This window comes from Manis pentadactyla, chromosome 16 (assembly GCF_030020395.1).
Source record: "Manis pentadactyla isolate mManPen7 chromosome 16, mManPen7.hap1, whole genome shotgun sequence".
Taxonomy (NCBI): domain Eukaryota; kingdom Metazoa; phylum Chordata; class Mammalia; order Pholidota; family Manidae; genus Manis; species Manis pentadactyla.
In genome coordinates, this window is record NC_080034.1 from 41,901,956 (window position 1) to 41,916,316 (window position 14,361).

General features: G+C 47.0%; 3 protein-coding genes across 4 annotated transcripts; 1 reads left to right on the plus strand and 2 right to left on the minus strand.

Moving 5' to 3' along the window:
• Positions 1-186: 186 nt before the first annotated feature.
• LY6G6D (lymphocyte antigen 6 family member G6D) lies at positions 187-2,136 on the minus strand. Its single transcript, XM_057493620.1, has 3 exons — positions 2,036-2,136; positions 1,810-1,956; positions 187-502 (listed from the first exon to the last, which is right to left on the minus strand). Exons 1-3 carry the CDS (start codon positions 2,091-2,093, stop codon positions 270-272), a joined length of 438 nt encoding a protein of 145 aa, XP_057349603.1. The 5' UTR covers positions 2,094-2,136; the 3' UTR covers positions 187-269.
• A 1,542-nt stretch (positions 2,137-3,678) lies between these two features.
• Positions 3,679-5,205, plus strand: LOC118907261 (lymphocyte antigen 6G6e-like). The gene is made up of 3 exons (XM_036875662.2): positions 3,679-3,730; positions 4,378-4,503; positions 4,631-5,205. Exons 1-3 carry the CDS (start codon positions 3,679-3,681, stop codon positions 4,852-4,854), a joined length of 402 nt encoding a protein of 133 aa, XP_036731557.2. The 3' UTR covers positions 4,855-5,205.
• An 825-nt stretch (positions 5,206-6,030) lies between these two features.
• LY6G6F (lymphocyte antigen 6 family member G6F) lies at positions 6,031-9,881 on the minus strand. 2 transcript variants are annotated; one of them, XM_036875654.2, is made up of 6 exons: positions 9,188-9,880; positions 8,388-8,717; positions 8,043-8,306; positions 6,943-7,098; positions 6,692-6,758; positions 6,031-6,593 (listed from the first exon to the last, which is right to left on the minus strand). In XM_036875654.2, exons 1-6 carry the CDS (start codon positions 9,243-9,245, stop codon positions 6,569-6,571), a joined length of 900 nt encoding a protein of 299 aa, XP_036731549.2. In that variant the 5' UTR covers positions 9,246-9,880; the 3' UTR covers positions 6,031-6,568. The 2 variants fall into 2 exon arrangements, with proteins under 2 accessions (XP_036731549.2, XP_036731550.2); XM_036875655.2 differs by lacking the exon at positions 8,043-8,306 and having other exon boundaries at positions 9,188-9,881.
• Positions 9,882-14,361: the final 4,480 nt, after the last annotated feature.

Consider the following 14,361-nt stretch of genomic DNA (forward strand, 5'->3'; position numbering starts at 1 on the left):
GAACAGGATCTGGGAGTCACTTAGGGCAGATTATCCATTGTCCTTTAGGGTTCAGTCTGTTAAGGAGTACACCACTGTAACTAAGTCCACTGTCACTTGGTAACCCTCAAAGTAGAGCCTAGATATCCCCATACTCCTCCCTCAACATTCCCATCAACAAAAGATGGGATTTTCCAGTCAGCTCTTGAGTGGTTGATAGATTTTAATGGATCATGGAGGAGTGTTTATCTTCTCACCTCATCTCCATTCCCTTGCTCCCTTCCTTTCCCCTACTCCAACTGCCCTCTCCACAGTGCAGGCAGGAGCCAGGCCAAGGCAGTGAAGGCAGCAGCCAGGATGCATGCTGGGGCTGCAGTGCTCGCCACTGCGCCGTTGCACAGGTCTCCGACACAGCAGTCCCTATGGGTTGTGTAAGTCACGTCTCCCACCAACTCTGTTTCCACTTGATTGCAAAGATGGGCCGCCACGCAGGCTGGGTGGTGACGAATGAAGGTCACTGAGGCTGAGAGAGAGAATGAGACTGGAGTGTTGGACTCCTGGCTGGAGGCTTGCTTTCTGGGACAGAGCAGGTCTGATTTCAAGGAGCCCAAAGGGATTCTCTGCCCCCTCAAAAAACACCTCCCAAACAAAATAGCAGCAGAATCACAGAACCCAAGAATGAACTAACAGTTACCAAAGGGAAAGGGACTGGGGAGGATGGGTGGAAAGGGAGGGAGAAGCGGGGGGAGAAGAAAGGGGCCTTACAATTAGCATGTATAATGTGGGGGTGGCACGGGGAGGGCTGTGCAACACAGAGAAGACAAGTAGTGATTTTACAGCATCTCACTAGGCTGATGGACAGTGACTAATGGGGTATGTGAGGGGGGACTTGGTGAAGGGGGGAGTCTAATAAACATAATGTTCCTCATGTAATTGTAGATAAATGATACAAAAAAAAAACCAAACACCTCCCAGAAATCAAGTGGTCAAAGCTGTCACATTGACACTGTGAACGCCGGTGTGAGAAACTGAAAAGGACCGTCATTATGTCTGTGGTATTCCTGCCCAAGACTCATGAATTCCATCTAATCATGAGAAAACATAGGTAAGTCCAAATTAAGGGACATTTTACAAAGTAACTTAGCAGGACTCTTCAAAAGTGTCAAGGTCACGGAAGACAAAAATTTAAAACCAGCACAGATCAAGGGTGATTAAGAAGATATGAGAGCTAAATGTAATGTGGAATCCTGGTTTGTGTCCTGAACCAGAGAAATGACATAGTGAACAACTGGCTACACTGAGTAAGTTCTGTAGGTTAGTTAGTAGTACTGTACCAGCATTATTTGCTGATTTTGATAATGGTCCTATGATTATACAGGATGTTAACATTAAAGACAGCTGGGTGAAGGATATATAAGAACTTTCTGTACTACTTTTACAACATTTCTATCAATCTAAAACTATTTCAAAATTAAAACTTAAAAAATTAAAACACACACATACCTCTCTGGTCTTTAGCTGATGCCTGCAAGTTAAAGTTTGGTTTAAAATTTTGGTCCCTGCCTTCAAGGGACAGAGCTTTTTCAGCTGTTTGTGAGTGAATGGGCCTGAGATTCTGGAAAGAAGAGGAGGACATGGGAGCACATGGGACAGCTCACGAGAGGGGCTCAGCGCCAGGAAACAGAGGGGGCTACAGACAGCTCTACTCTGACAGAAGCACCATCTGCCCAGAGCCAGATGGAGCCTGAAAGGTTCTGGAAGCCAGAAAGATTGAAGTAGAGGCTGGAGGCAGAGAAGGGCTGAGGGAAGAAGGAGAAACTGAGGACTCACATTTTTCAGACAGCTTGGTCTGTCCCAGGCCTGGCTGGGGTTTGAGCTCCAGGAAGCCACAGCGGCTGCCCTCACCACAGGTGGTCACAGTCTCTTTGCAGGGGCTGCTGGGGCCTCCCCCACAGTCATAGCACCGCATGCGGTTTCCTGGCAGGAGAGAAGAGGCCGCTGGACCTGGGCTCACAGAGGAGCTGGCCAGCAGAAGGCGTCTGGGCAGCGCCCTTACCCAAGGCAGCTCCAAGCAGGGGCCCGAGCAGGATCCTGACGACAAGGAGGGGGTTCATGGTGTCTGCCTGTGTCAGTAGCAGCTCTCCCTCCCACCCACCCCCCTCCCTGGCCCTGGGCTGCCAGCCTTATATCCCCCTTGTCCTGGGCTTTATAGGGCAATAAAAAGTGAGGAAAGAATCTCCCCCAGCAGGCCCCAGAGGCCCCAGTGGGGACAGGGAGGGGACCCATGGGAGAAAGAGCTCTTAGCATCCTCTGGAGTCCCCAGGCTCCTTCATCCTCAGCAGCATTTCTAACACCGTGGCCCCAGGACTCCAGGAGTTCACTAAGACCCATTCAGAAGGTCCTCAGCCGTTTTCCTTTTCCAGCCACATATCTGTGTGAGGTGGAAATTTCTTCATATACTTCAATGAAAACAACATATCCTAACACACTGAATGCAGAAGCAGACATGAAAACCCAGCCATCTTCTATTAAGCCTGACATCAGATTCCCCAAAGTGTAAAGCAATTCTCATTGTATGTTTGGGAAAGAAGTCATTTTTCACAAAAGTACATTTTGTTAACATGTAATAGGTTTATTATTTTTCAATTTTATTTTTTAAATGAGTATATTTAAAATGTTCTTTTTAATTTCTAATATAGTAAATATAGATATAACTATATATAGTTATAGATATAATATAACCCAAAGAAAAGTTTTTCGGGGTCTTCAGTAATTTTTAAGACTGTAAAGAAGTCCTGAGATACAAAAGTTTTGGAGCACTGCTGCTCCGTGGATATTTGTGTCTTCTCTGCCCCTAGTCTCGCTCCTCCTGGTATATTCCTGTCTTGATACCCCTATATGGTTCTTCTCCTCCCCACTCTGTTAAAGCCCAGTCTTACAGACTCTACCACTGCCCCCCGAAATCTTCCCCTGCATCCCTTGCTAATATTTCTGGCCCCCTACCCCCTCTCCCTCCAATGGAACTCATCCATCCTACTGGCCCCACCCATGATTAATTTTTCATGGCAGGGAGTAAAACTGGGAGGGATAATTGATAATTATGGGGTAGGAATGTTGAGGCTTGGGGGAATCAAAGGGACCTGAAACTGGGTGGGGTCCTTGTAGCTGGGCTGTGTGGGTGGGTGGGTGGGAGGAAGTATTGCTAATTCCACACTCCAACTGCAGTCAAACTGATCTGGGCCAGAGCTGTTTAGGAGGATAAACTTGAGAGGCTTAAATGCACAGAAGGGGAAAAGACAGAGAAAACAAAGACAGGGAGGCAGTGGAGAGCAGAGAACAGCTTGAGATGGGGAGGGAGGGAGAGGAGTAGGAGGGAAAGTGACAGACACAACTCAGGAGCGGCAGACACAGCTGAGTTAAGACACACACTGAGAGAATAGAGAAGACCCTCAAGGCAAAAGCAGACTCAAGTAGGGGGCAGGGAGGGTGTGAGATGTGGGGTGCAGGAGCAGAGGGCCAGGGCCCTTGCTGCATCAGGCTGGAGAATCTGCCACATCCCACACAACACCCCAGATTTACCCCCTAGGTGTGTTTATTTACTGGTCCCTCCCAGTGTTGCTCATATGCTCCAACTCTCCAACTCTTGGATCTCGGTGCTCTGATTATATTCTCCCAGACTCCTGAGCCCCGGGTCCAACCATGGGCACCTCCAGCTTCTTCCTCTGCATCCTATTCCTCTATGGGGCACTGGGTAAGGGTGGCTTGGGAATCCTTGGGGGAGGGGGCTGGGGCTGGGGCCAGGGATTGTGGAGAAGCCTGAGAGGTTGGGGGAGGAAGCTGAGAGAGGCTTGCAGGGGCTTTAGAAACAAGAGTTACTGGGATGGCTTCATGCCAGGCTGATAAGGTGGAATAAGAAAAAAGGCATTTGAGAATAACTGTCTCTTCCTTGTGGCATCTTTGGCATGGCCTTGTCCTCCATCATCTCCCCTGTCTGTCCCTTATCTCACCTCTTGCTTCTTTGCTGGATCCCTGGTCAATGTCAGTTGTTTCTCATGTGTCTCCAGCACTACCCTGTTTAACTTCTTCACTGCTGCACACACCTCCACTTCATGTCATTCCCTATGTTCACCCCTGATTCTCTTGGCTTCTGTTCCTGTCTGTGCTTCTCTCACAATCCCTTCATCCCTCTTGCCTCTGTGTCTTTTTCTTTTCCTGCATCATCTCCCCTCCATTCTCCATCCCTTTGTCTACTTCTGTCTGTCCCACTCCGCCCACTTCGCTACTTCCCTCTCCCCATTTTGTGCGTCACCTCTCTGTGGACCCCTGTCCTTGATCTGAGTCTGGCCTCTCCCCTGGCCTCTTAACCTCTCGTCCCTACCCTGATCTCAGACCCCACAGGTCTCACCACTTCCCCTGCCCAGGGAAAGCTCCGCTGCTACACCTGCAGCTTCGCCAAACCCTGCTATCCTGTTCTCACAGACTGTCAGGATGATGAAGCTTGTGGCATCAGTATTGGCACCTCAGGTTAGGACTCTGGCCTAGTGGCCCTTCTCCAGGGCGTTCCCCACTTGCATCCATCTGCGTTTCCTGCTGCCCATGGCCCTTGCCTCCTTCCTGCCTGCCCTGCCTCAGCACCCATTTTGTTCCACAGAATGGAGTGAGATCATCGAGGGCAAATGCTGCCTCCCAAGGGCCCAGTGCCCTCTGCTGGGCCACGCCACCTACTGGGCACACTCCTATACTCTTTGGCACCACTGCTGCAAGCAGGAAGTGTGCAATGCAGCCCCCACACTGCGGCAGCTCCCCAGCCCCCTCCTGACCACCTTGCTCCTCCTGGTGGCCAGCTTCACCTGGGAATGCCACCTCCAGCACTAGTCTCAAGTGATCTGTAGCCTTCAACCCAGGACTCCTCCTCCACCACCACCACGGCCCTGGAAACGCCTGCACAGACCCTTCTGAGATATGTCCAAGAACCTGATTTTGTAGAAAGACCCAGATCTCTGGCCTTCACAGAGCCCTCTGAATGCCTGATTCCTATGGGCATTGCGCCAGCCCCCACCCAGGCACCTGCCCAGAGCCCAGTCTCAGGAAGAACACCTGTTCCATGTCTTTTTTTGTCTTCGAGATGCCTGTTGCTGATGTCCTCTCTCAGATCCGGGTCTCTGGCAGGCAGGAGTTTTGGTGAAGCTGTGGGTCCCAGACCAGGGGATTGAAGGGGTACCAGGTGTGGTGGGAAGGAGAGTCTTGCTAGTTAAGATTACTTTGATAGGTCAGGAACTCAGGAAGGAGATTATTGGGGAAGTATGAAGAGAAAATTCAATAAAAGTGCTGTCTGGGTGTCTGGTAACACTGCTCTGTGTGTGTGTGTGTGTGTGTGTGTGTGTGCAATCTCTAAAAGCAAACTACAACTGCTTGGCGGGCTGGGCTGGGTGCTGAACCACAACTTCACCTCATTCTCCATCTCTCTCACTGGCGTCCTTCTTGCCAACAGCTTAGATTAAGCTTTAGGCTTTAGGCAAGACTTCTGAGGAAGCTTTTCTCCAATGAAGCCCATGCTTGAGCAGCCACACAAAAGGCTGCCTGGTGGAGCTGCTTGTGAGGGTGTGGCTGTGAGTCCAGCTCATTTCTGCCGAGAATGGGAAATGCATGAGCTGGGAGCATCAACGCCCCTCCAACCAGGCTTCGCCAGCCCAACTTGTCCATGGTTTACAGCCAGCGCAGGGCCGGATTACTTACCCCACAGGGCATCCACCAACCCGCCCCTATGGACACTCCCTCTGCCCAGGGAGATAACATGTGACGCCTGGGGCTCCCAGGATGCCAGGGTTCTGATAAACTGCTCTCTGCCACAATGAAGTGCCTAGGATAAGGAGGATTACAGGCAAGCCATCCTGACTCAGCTCCCTCCCCTTCCATCTGAGGAAGTCTGGTGTCTGATGAAAGGGCGTTAGTTCTCTCCACTGCGGTGGGTGGGTGCGCGGTGGTGCACGGTGGTGAGCGGTGCGCGGTAGGCGGTACACGGAGGAGACCAGGCAAGACCTGGTGGGGGCGGGAGGCGTGGTCTGTTTAATTTAGAGGCAATTTGAGTCTTTCCATTCTCTCTGTCCCTCAATCCTCTCACTTTGTGCTTCTCTCTCTCTCTCTGCCCTCTCCTTCCTCTGACTGATTGAGTCTCTTCCCTTCTCTCTTCTTCGGTTTCCGCGTTTGTCCTTTGGCTCCCCTGTGACTGGTTCTCCACCAGTGCTCCAGTCTCTGGATTCTTCTGTCTCCTCTCTGCCCATCCCCAGCCCTCCGCACCACTACCAGCTACCCTGGCTCCCCTCAATCCCAGGGTACTGCAGGCTCAGGGATACCGCTCCACTGGCTGCTACAAGACAGAAAACCACTTCTCTTCATGGGTGACATCACAGACATCGTTTCTCCTTCCGTTCAGCGCCCCCCCCAGCAACCCCCACAGTTTGGCGGCTGAAGACCAGCTAGGCCGAAGTGGCGCTCTCAGCCCCATCCCCTTGACCGCGGGTTTGGGGACTCCTTCAGATGCCAGATGGTCAGGAGACAGCAGGCCACACTTCCCAGAAAATGTCACCGATCATCTGATCTTGCGGGCAGGTAGGCTGTGGATTTTGCGAAGTAGAAAGACAGATGAAGGATAACTTCTCCACCTCCTCAGGAACCTCTGGGATTTAAACCTCTGTCCCCTAGTGTTCCTCACCTGAGCCTGGCCAAATGGATGTTCTCGTAGACCTGGATTTCAGGTTTGAACTGAAGAATCGAGGCATCTTGGGAGAAGGAGCCGCATGGTGTGCGGCAGAGAAGTCACCAGGTAACTCAGAGCTATATTCCTTCCCACCCTCTTCCTTTAGATAAGATAGGGTCTAGAGGCAAGATGTGAGCCCTGCCCTCTGCCTCACACAGCCAGGAGCTGTCTTGCTCTTTTCTTCCCCCTGGAAGGGAGGGACTCACCTCTGCACTGAGCCCCTTGGACCCTCTGCCTCCAGAGCTTGATGCTGAGGACCAGGATGGTGACTCCCAGGCCTGCTATGAGCAACAGCACCAGGATCCAGGACACATCCCAGCCCATGGAAGGGGCACACTGGGCAGGAGAAGCATCCTTGGAGGCTGCAATAAAGGTAAGACAAGAGTGATAAGGAGGAAGGCAGCGAGAAGTCTGTCCCTGTACCCCAAAGAGAGGCTCTCCTCTCTTGTCTGGTCAGCACTTTCAAAAGAAGACTTCATAAGCTTCCTTACTGCCCCACTTTGCCCCTTGGTCCCTGAGCCTACGAGCCAGCATCGATGGAGAATGGCAGTGACCCCCGGCCCACACATGGACAACAAACTCCAGAACAGACCACCAGCCATAACTGCTATTTTTCCTTATACCCTTCATGGTAATCTATCCTTTCAAAAAAAACATGAAGTGCCTTCCATGTATTCATTCTTTCACTCATCCTTTCCTTAGTCATTTGCTGAGTGCCTGCGTGCCAGGTACTATACTAAGTGCTGCCAATATAGAGGGAAATAAGACTCTGTTATTGCCCATCAGTTGGCCTCTGCTTACTGAAATAATGGCCATTTGCTCCTCCCACCTGTCTTGCATTGGGTTATTCTACATCCAGTAGCATTCTTTCTCTATATAGTGGATTTTTTATTTTAAAACCATTATATATTTTATCTCCTTCTGCCTTTACTGTCAAGGGACCATGATAACGTATGTGATTTCTTCAACACTACTCTTCAAGCAATAATTCTTATTTCCTTCCACTGTGCTATGGGATATTCCACAAAAATCACAGAGTACTTTATTTCTAAACAATGGCATATTCCACTGAATCCTTTTCCATCTTGGCTGGTGGTCTGTTCACCAGAAAACTGGCTTAACCACCTTCTCTGTCATGGATTCAGTCAGTGAGAAAAAGGCTGTTCCACAGGCGATGGTCTGCCCACCAGACACCAGCACCCCCAACCTAGCTAATAAGATTTGCCTCCTATTCACTACTCCTCTAGCCAGTAGGCGCAGGATGTGCCAGAGGCAGCATGCCTTCCCATATCCCTCCTCAGTTTACCTGCCAGGCTAAAGCTGACCCCTTTGTTCTGAGGCATGAAGCAGCGGATGATTCTCGGTCTACAGCCCCTGGGCTCAGAAAGCCCCTCCCCAGGACACACCAAGAGCAGGGCAGCCCCATCACCCCAGAAGGACTGTACATGGCCCCTCACAGGACCCTGTCCCTCTAGCCAGGTCACAGAGTCCAGGCGTCTGGCAGGGACCATGGAGCACAGGAGGACCGAGCAGGAGGATCCATCTATAGTCCTCGCAGATAACTGGGATCCTGTGGGGAAAGAGGGGCCCCTAAGTTCTTTGCCTGGGCTTACTAGCCCCCAGTGGCCCTGGTCTGCATGCCTGTACTCACCTCTGAGCACAGAGACATCATACACCCTCCAGTTCCGGTATTTGTGGTGCTGAACCAGCACCACACACCAGTACCGCCCGGCATCGACCTCCTTGGAGCCTTCCAGCCACAGAGAGTAGTTTGCTAGCACTCGGAGCCTGGATTCCCTTCTGGGCTTCCCAGGGTCTGGGACTAGCCTGCCCATTTGGACTTGGGCTACCAGAGCAGTGGAGAAGCCTGCTGTAGAACTGTGGAACCAGGACAGGACTTCGTCCCCATGCAGGGTGGGTGGTGAGGGACATGGCAGCTCCGCCGTCTCTCCAAAGGCCACATAGATGGTCTGGATATTGTCTGTGGGGAAGGGGTTGCGTGAGGCTGGAGAGCCCCATGAGCTCAACAACCCCTCACACAACCTCCAACCCTTGGCTTTCTCCCCTTCTGGTGGCTGTGAGCACACTTCCCAAGTGGCAGCTATAAAAAGTGAGGTGGGGCTTTCCTACCCTCTCCCCCAGTGAGTGAGGGAATCTGAGGGCAGGAAAGAAAAGGCTGAAATAGTTAGCAAATGCCCATATTGCTTCCTCTCATTTCTCCTTTCCTGGCAGCATTTACTTATCCATTCTTATTTTCTAAAGGAAATTGCACATGACCTGGACCCTCATTGTCACAATATGGTTATTCCCCTATATTAGGGGCAGTGTGAGGTCAGTTAGGATAAATCTATCTTCTTGAGTCAGATGCCTTCCCACACCCGTAAGGAGAAAAAGCAGCAGTCCCTCTCAACCTTGGAATAGCTGAAGAATCCCCGACCTCCTGTTCCTTACCTGCAGCAGCCTGGGGGCACCCACATAGGACCAGAAGGAGGAGGAATAAGGTCGCCATGAAGAAAGCCTGCCAACTTCTCTTGCCTGGGACCTGGTGTCCCCAGGGAGGAAACAGAGCCCAGATAAAGGGCCACACTGGCTGGTCTGGAGTGACATAGGCCTCTGGAGGGGATGGGAATTCTGGGGAGATAAAGCCCAGCTGTGTCTACTAGGGAAAAAGTGACACCCACCCTTCTGTTCTGAGGGGGAAAAGACCCAGTCCAGGCCACTCTGAAGATGACCTCCTCACCCTTCTGACTCCACATCAGCTCAGGGACTCAGATCAAAGACTCTCCAAGCTAAGAAGTCTGTGCAAAAGGGGTCATGGCCATCTACCTTTGCAGTCTGGAAGTACGTCCTGTGCTTTCTCCACCTCCCATAAGAGATGCCAGCAATGAGCAAAGAAGCCCAGTCTTTATGCTGGTCTCCATGGAAGTCAGCACAAGACTAGACACCCAGTCAGTGCTCCATAAATGGTTTTTTTAAAATGACTTTCCTTGTGGCTACCTTGGCATACCACAGACCTCTTCCAAGCCCTTGATGAGTGTATTAAGCTATTATCCAAGGAGAAGGCTAACAGGGGCCTCGAGAATTCACTGACTCTTCCCTTCACTCCAGGCAGGACTTGCAAGACAGATCTTCATATAACTCTAGTGTCTAGAGTTATTTGTTTGTTTGTTTTCTTAGTTTTAAAAAAACAACATAATGTGTTATTTATTTTTAAAGGTTATTTTTAAAAAGCTTTTCTTGAAATATAGTTGATATACAATATTACAATGGTTTCAGATGTACGCCATAGTGGTTTGACAATACTAAATTCTCACCATGATAAGTGTAGTCACCATCCGTCACCATGCAAAGATATTACAATATTATTGGCTACATTCCCTATGCTGTATTCTATCCCCATGACTTATTTTATAATTTGAAGTTTGCACTCTTTATCCTTTTACCTATTTCATCCATCCCCCTGACCACCACCGCCATGGTAACCAACAGTCCTGTCCTGTTCTCTGTGTTTATGAATCTATTTCTATTTTGTTTGTTCATTTTGTTTTGTTATTCAGATTCAACATTAAGTGAAATCACACCATATTTGCCTTTCTCTGTGTGACTTATTTCACTTAGCATAATATCCTCTAATTCATCCATGTTTGTTGCATGTGGCAAAATTTCATTTGTTTTTTTAAATTAATTAATTTATTTATTTATTATGAAGGTATTATTGATAGACACTCTTATGAAGGTTTCACATGAAAAAACAATGTGGTTACTACATTCACCCGTTATCGTGTCCCCCACATACCCCATTGCAGTCAGTGCCCATCAGGGTAGTAAGATGCCACAGAGTCACTATTTGCCTTCTCTGTGCGACACTGTCTTCTCCATGATCCCCCCTACACCATGTGTACTAAACATAATACCCCTGAATCCCCTTATCCCTCCCTTCCCACCCACCCTCCCCAGTCTTTCCCTTTGGTAACTGTTAGTTCATTCTTGGGTTCTGTGATTCTGCTGCTGTTTTGTTCCTTCAGTTTTTGCTTTGTTCTTATACTCCACAGATGAGTGAAATCATTTGGTACTTGTCTTTCTCCACCTGGCTTATTTCACTGAGTATGATGTCCTCCAGCTCCATCCATGTTGTTGCAAATGGTAGGATTTGTTTCTTTCTTATGGCTGAATAGTATTCCATTGTGTATATGTACCACATCTTCTTTATCCATTCATCTACTGCTGGACACTTAGGTTGCTTCCGTATCTTAGCTATTGTAAATAGTGCTGCAATAAACATAGGGGTGCATATGCCTTTTTAAAAAATTATTTTTATTAAGGTTTTATTGGTATACACTCTTATGAAGGTTTCACATGAAAAACAATGTGGTTACTGCATTCACCCATATTATCGAGGTGGACTGTCATTTTTCTAGTTCAATCCCATTACACAGCAATATCTGCTTTCACAATTGTAATGTGAACCTTTGTTACTCCTGACTTCCTCCATCCTGATGGCCTCTAGCTTCTGTAGCTCCAACTCAGCTTACACATTGCCACCATCATAATCTTCCTAAAATGAAGTGCTGCTCATGCCCTCTCCTCCCCTCCTCACTGCTTTTTAAAAAAATGTTTTATTAAGGTATGATTGATATACTCTTATGAAGGTTTCACATGAAAAAACAATGTGGTTACTACATTTACCCATATTATCAAGTCCACACCCTACCCCAATGCAGTCATTGTCCATCAGTGTAGTAAGATGCCACAGATCCACTATGTGCCTTCTCTGTGCTACACTGGTCTCCCTGTGATCCCCCACACCATGTGTACTAAACATAATACCCCTCAATTCCCTTCTCCCTCCCTCCCTCCCCACCCGCCCTCCCACAACCCTCCTCTTCGGTAACCACTAGTTCATTCTTGGAATCTCTCTGAGTCTGCTGCTGCTTTGTTCCTTCAGTTTTGCTTCATTGTTATACTCCACAAATGAGGGAAATCATTTGGCACTTGTCTTTCTCCTTCTGGCTTACTTCACAGAGCATAATATCCTCCAGCTTCATCCATGTTGTTGCAAATTGCAGAATTTGTTTCTTTCTTATGGCTGAATAGTATTCTATTGTGTATATGTACCACATCTTCTTTATCCGTTCATCTACTGATTGACACTTAGGTTGCTTCGATATCTTAGCTATTGTAAATAGTGCTGCAATAAACATAGGGGTGCATATGTTTTTTGAATATGATCAATTACATTCTTTGGGTAAATTCCTAGGAGTAGAATTCCCGGGTCAAATGGTATTGCTATTTTTAGTTTTTTGAGGAACCTCCATATTGCTTTCCACAATGGTTGAATTAGCTTACATTCCTACCAGCAGTGTAGGAGGATTCCCCTTTCTCCACATCCTCGCCAGCATTTGTTGTTCTTAGTCTTTTTCATACTGGCCATCCTAACTGGTGTAAGGTGATATCTCATTGTGGTTTTTGTTTGCATTTCCCTGATAATTAGTGATGTGCAGCATCTTTTCATGTGCCTGTTGGTCATCTGAATTTCTTCTTTGGAGAATTATCTGTTCATATCCTCTGCCCATTTTTTAATCAGGTTATTTGCTTTTTGGGTATTGAGGCGTTTGAGTTCTTTATATATTTTGAATGTTAACCCCTTGTCGGATATGTTGTTTACAAAAATTTTATCCTTTTTTAAGGCTGAGTAACATCCCATATATGTACCACATCTTTATTCATTCATCTATGATGGACACTTAGGGTGCTTCCATATCTTGGCTACTGTAAATAATGTCATAATAAACATAAAGTGCATATATTTTTTCAAATTAGTGATTTTATTTTCTTCAGGTAAATTCCCAGAAATGGAATTGCTGCGTCTATGGTATTTCTATTTTTAGTTTTTTGAAATAAAACAAAACAAAACAAAACAAAACCTCTGTACTGCTTTCCACGTTGGCTGCACCAATTTACATTCCCTCCAACAGTGTATGAGGGTTCTCTTTTCTCCACGTCCTCACTAACTTATTTCTCCTCCTTTCCTTTTGATATTAGCCATTCTGATGGGTGTGAGGTGATATCTCATTGTGGTTTTAATTTGCATTTCTCTGATGATTAGTGAGGTTGAACATTAAAGACTATTTTTTTAAAAGAATGGTATTTATTTGTCAAACAAATTACAAGGCATCATGTTGCCTAAACATTGTTTTCTTTTTGTTATCATTAATCTACAATTACATGAAGAACATTATGTTTACTAGATTCCCCCCTTCACCAAGTCCCTCCAACAAACCCCATTAGTCACTGTCCATCAGCGTAGTAAGATGCTGTAAACTCACTACTTGTCTTCTCTGTGTTGCACAGCCCTCCCTATGCCCCCCCCACATTATACATGCTAATTGTAAGGCCCCCTTTCTTTTTTGCCATCCTTATCCCTCCCTTCCCACCCATCCTCCCCAGTCCCTTTCCCTTTGGTAACTGTTAGTCCATTCTTGGGCTCTGTGATTCTGCTGCTGTTTTGTTCCTTCAGTTTTTCTTTGTTTTTATACTCCACATATGAGTGAAATCATTTGGTACTTATCTTTCTCCACCTGGCTTATTTCACTGAGCATAATACCCTCTAGCTCCATCCATATTGTTGCAAATGGTAGGATTTGTTTTCTTCTTATGGCTGAATAATATTCCATTGTGTATATGTACCACATCTTTATCCATTCATCTACTGATGGACACTTAGGTTGCTTCCATTTCTTAGCTATTGTAAATAGTGCTGCCATAAACATAGGAGTGCATCTGTCTTTTTCAAACTGGGCTGCTGCATTCTTAGGGTAAATTCCTAGAAGTGGAATTTCTGGGTCAAATGGTATTTCTATTTTGAGCTTTTTGAGGAACCTCCATACTGCTTTCCACAATGGTTGAACTAATTTACATTCCCACCAGCAGCGTAGGAGGGTTCCCTTTTCTCCACAACCTCGCCAACATTTGTTGTTGTTTATCTTTTGGATGGTGGTGATCCTTACTGGGGTGAGGTGATATCTCATTGTGGTTTTAATTTGCATTTCTCTGATGACTAGTGATGTGGAGCATCTTTTCATGTGTCTGTTGGCCATCTGAATTTCTTCTTTGGAGAACTGTCTGTTCAGCTCCTCTGCCCATTTTTTAATTGGATTATTTGCTTTTTGTTTGTTGAGGTGCGTGAGCTCTTTATATATTTTGGATGTCAACCCTTTATTGGATTTGTCATTTATGAGTATATTCTCCCATACTGTAGGGTACCTTTTTGTTCTATTGATGGTGTCCTTTGCGTACAGAAGCTTTTCAGCTTGATATAGTCCCACTTGTCCATTTTTGCTTTTGTTTCCCTTGCCCCGGGAGATATGTTCATGAAGAAGTTGCTCTTGTTTATGTCCAAGAGATTTTTGAGAATGTTTTTTTCTAAGAGTTTTATGGTTTCATGACTTACATTCAGGTCTTTGATCCATTTTGAATTTACTTTTGTGTATGGGGTTAGACAGTGATCCAGTTTCATTCTCTTACATGGAGCTGTCCAGTTTTGCCAGCACCATCTGTTGAAGAGACTGTCATTTCCCCATTGTATGTCCATGGCTCCTTTATTGAATACTAATTGACCATATATG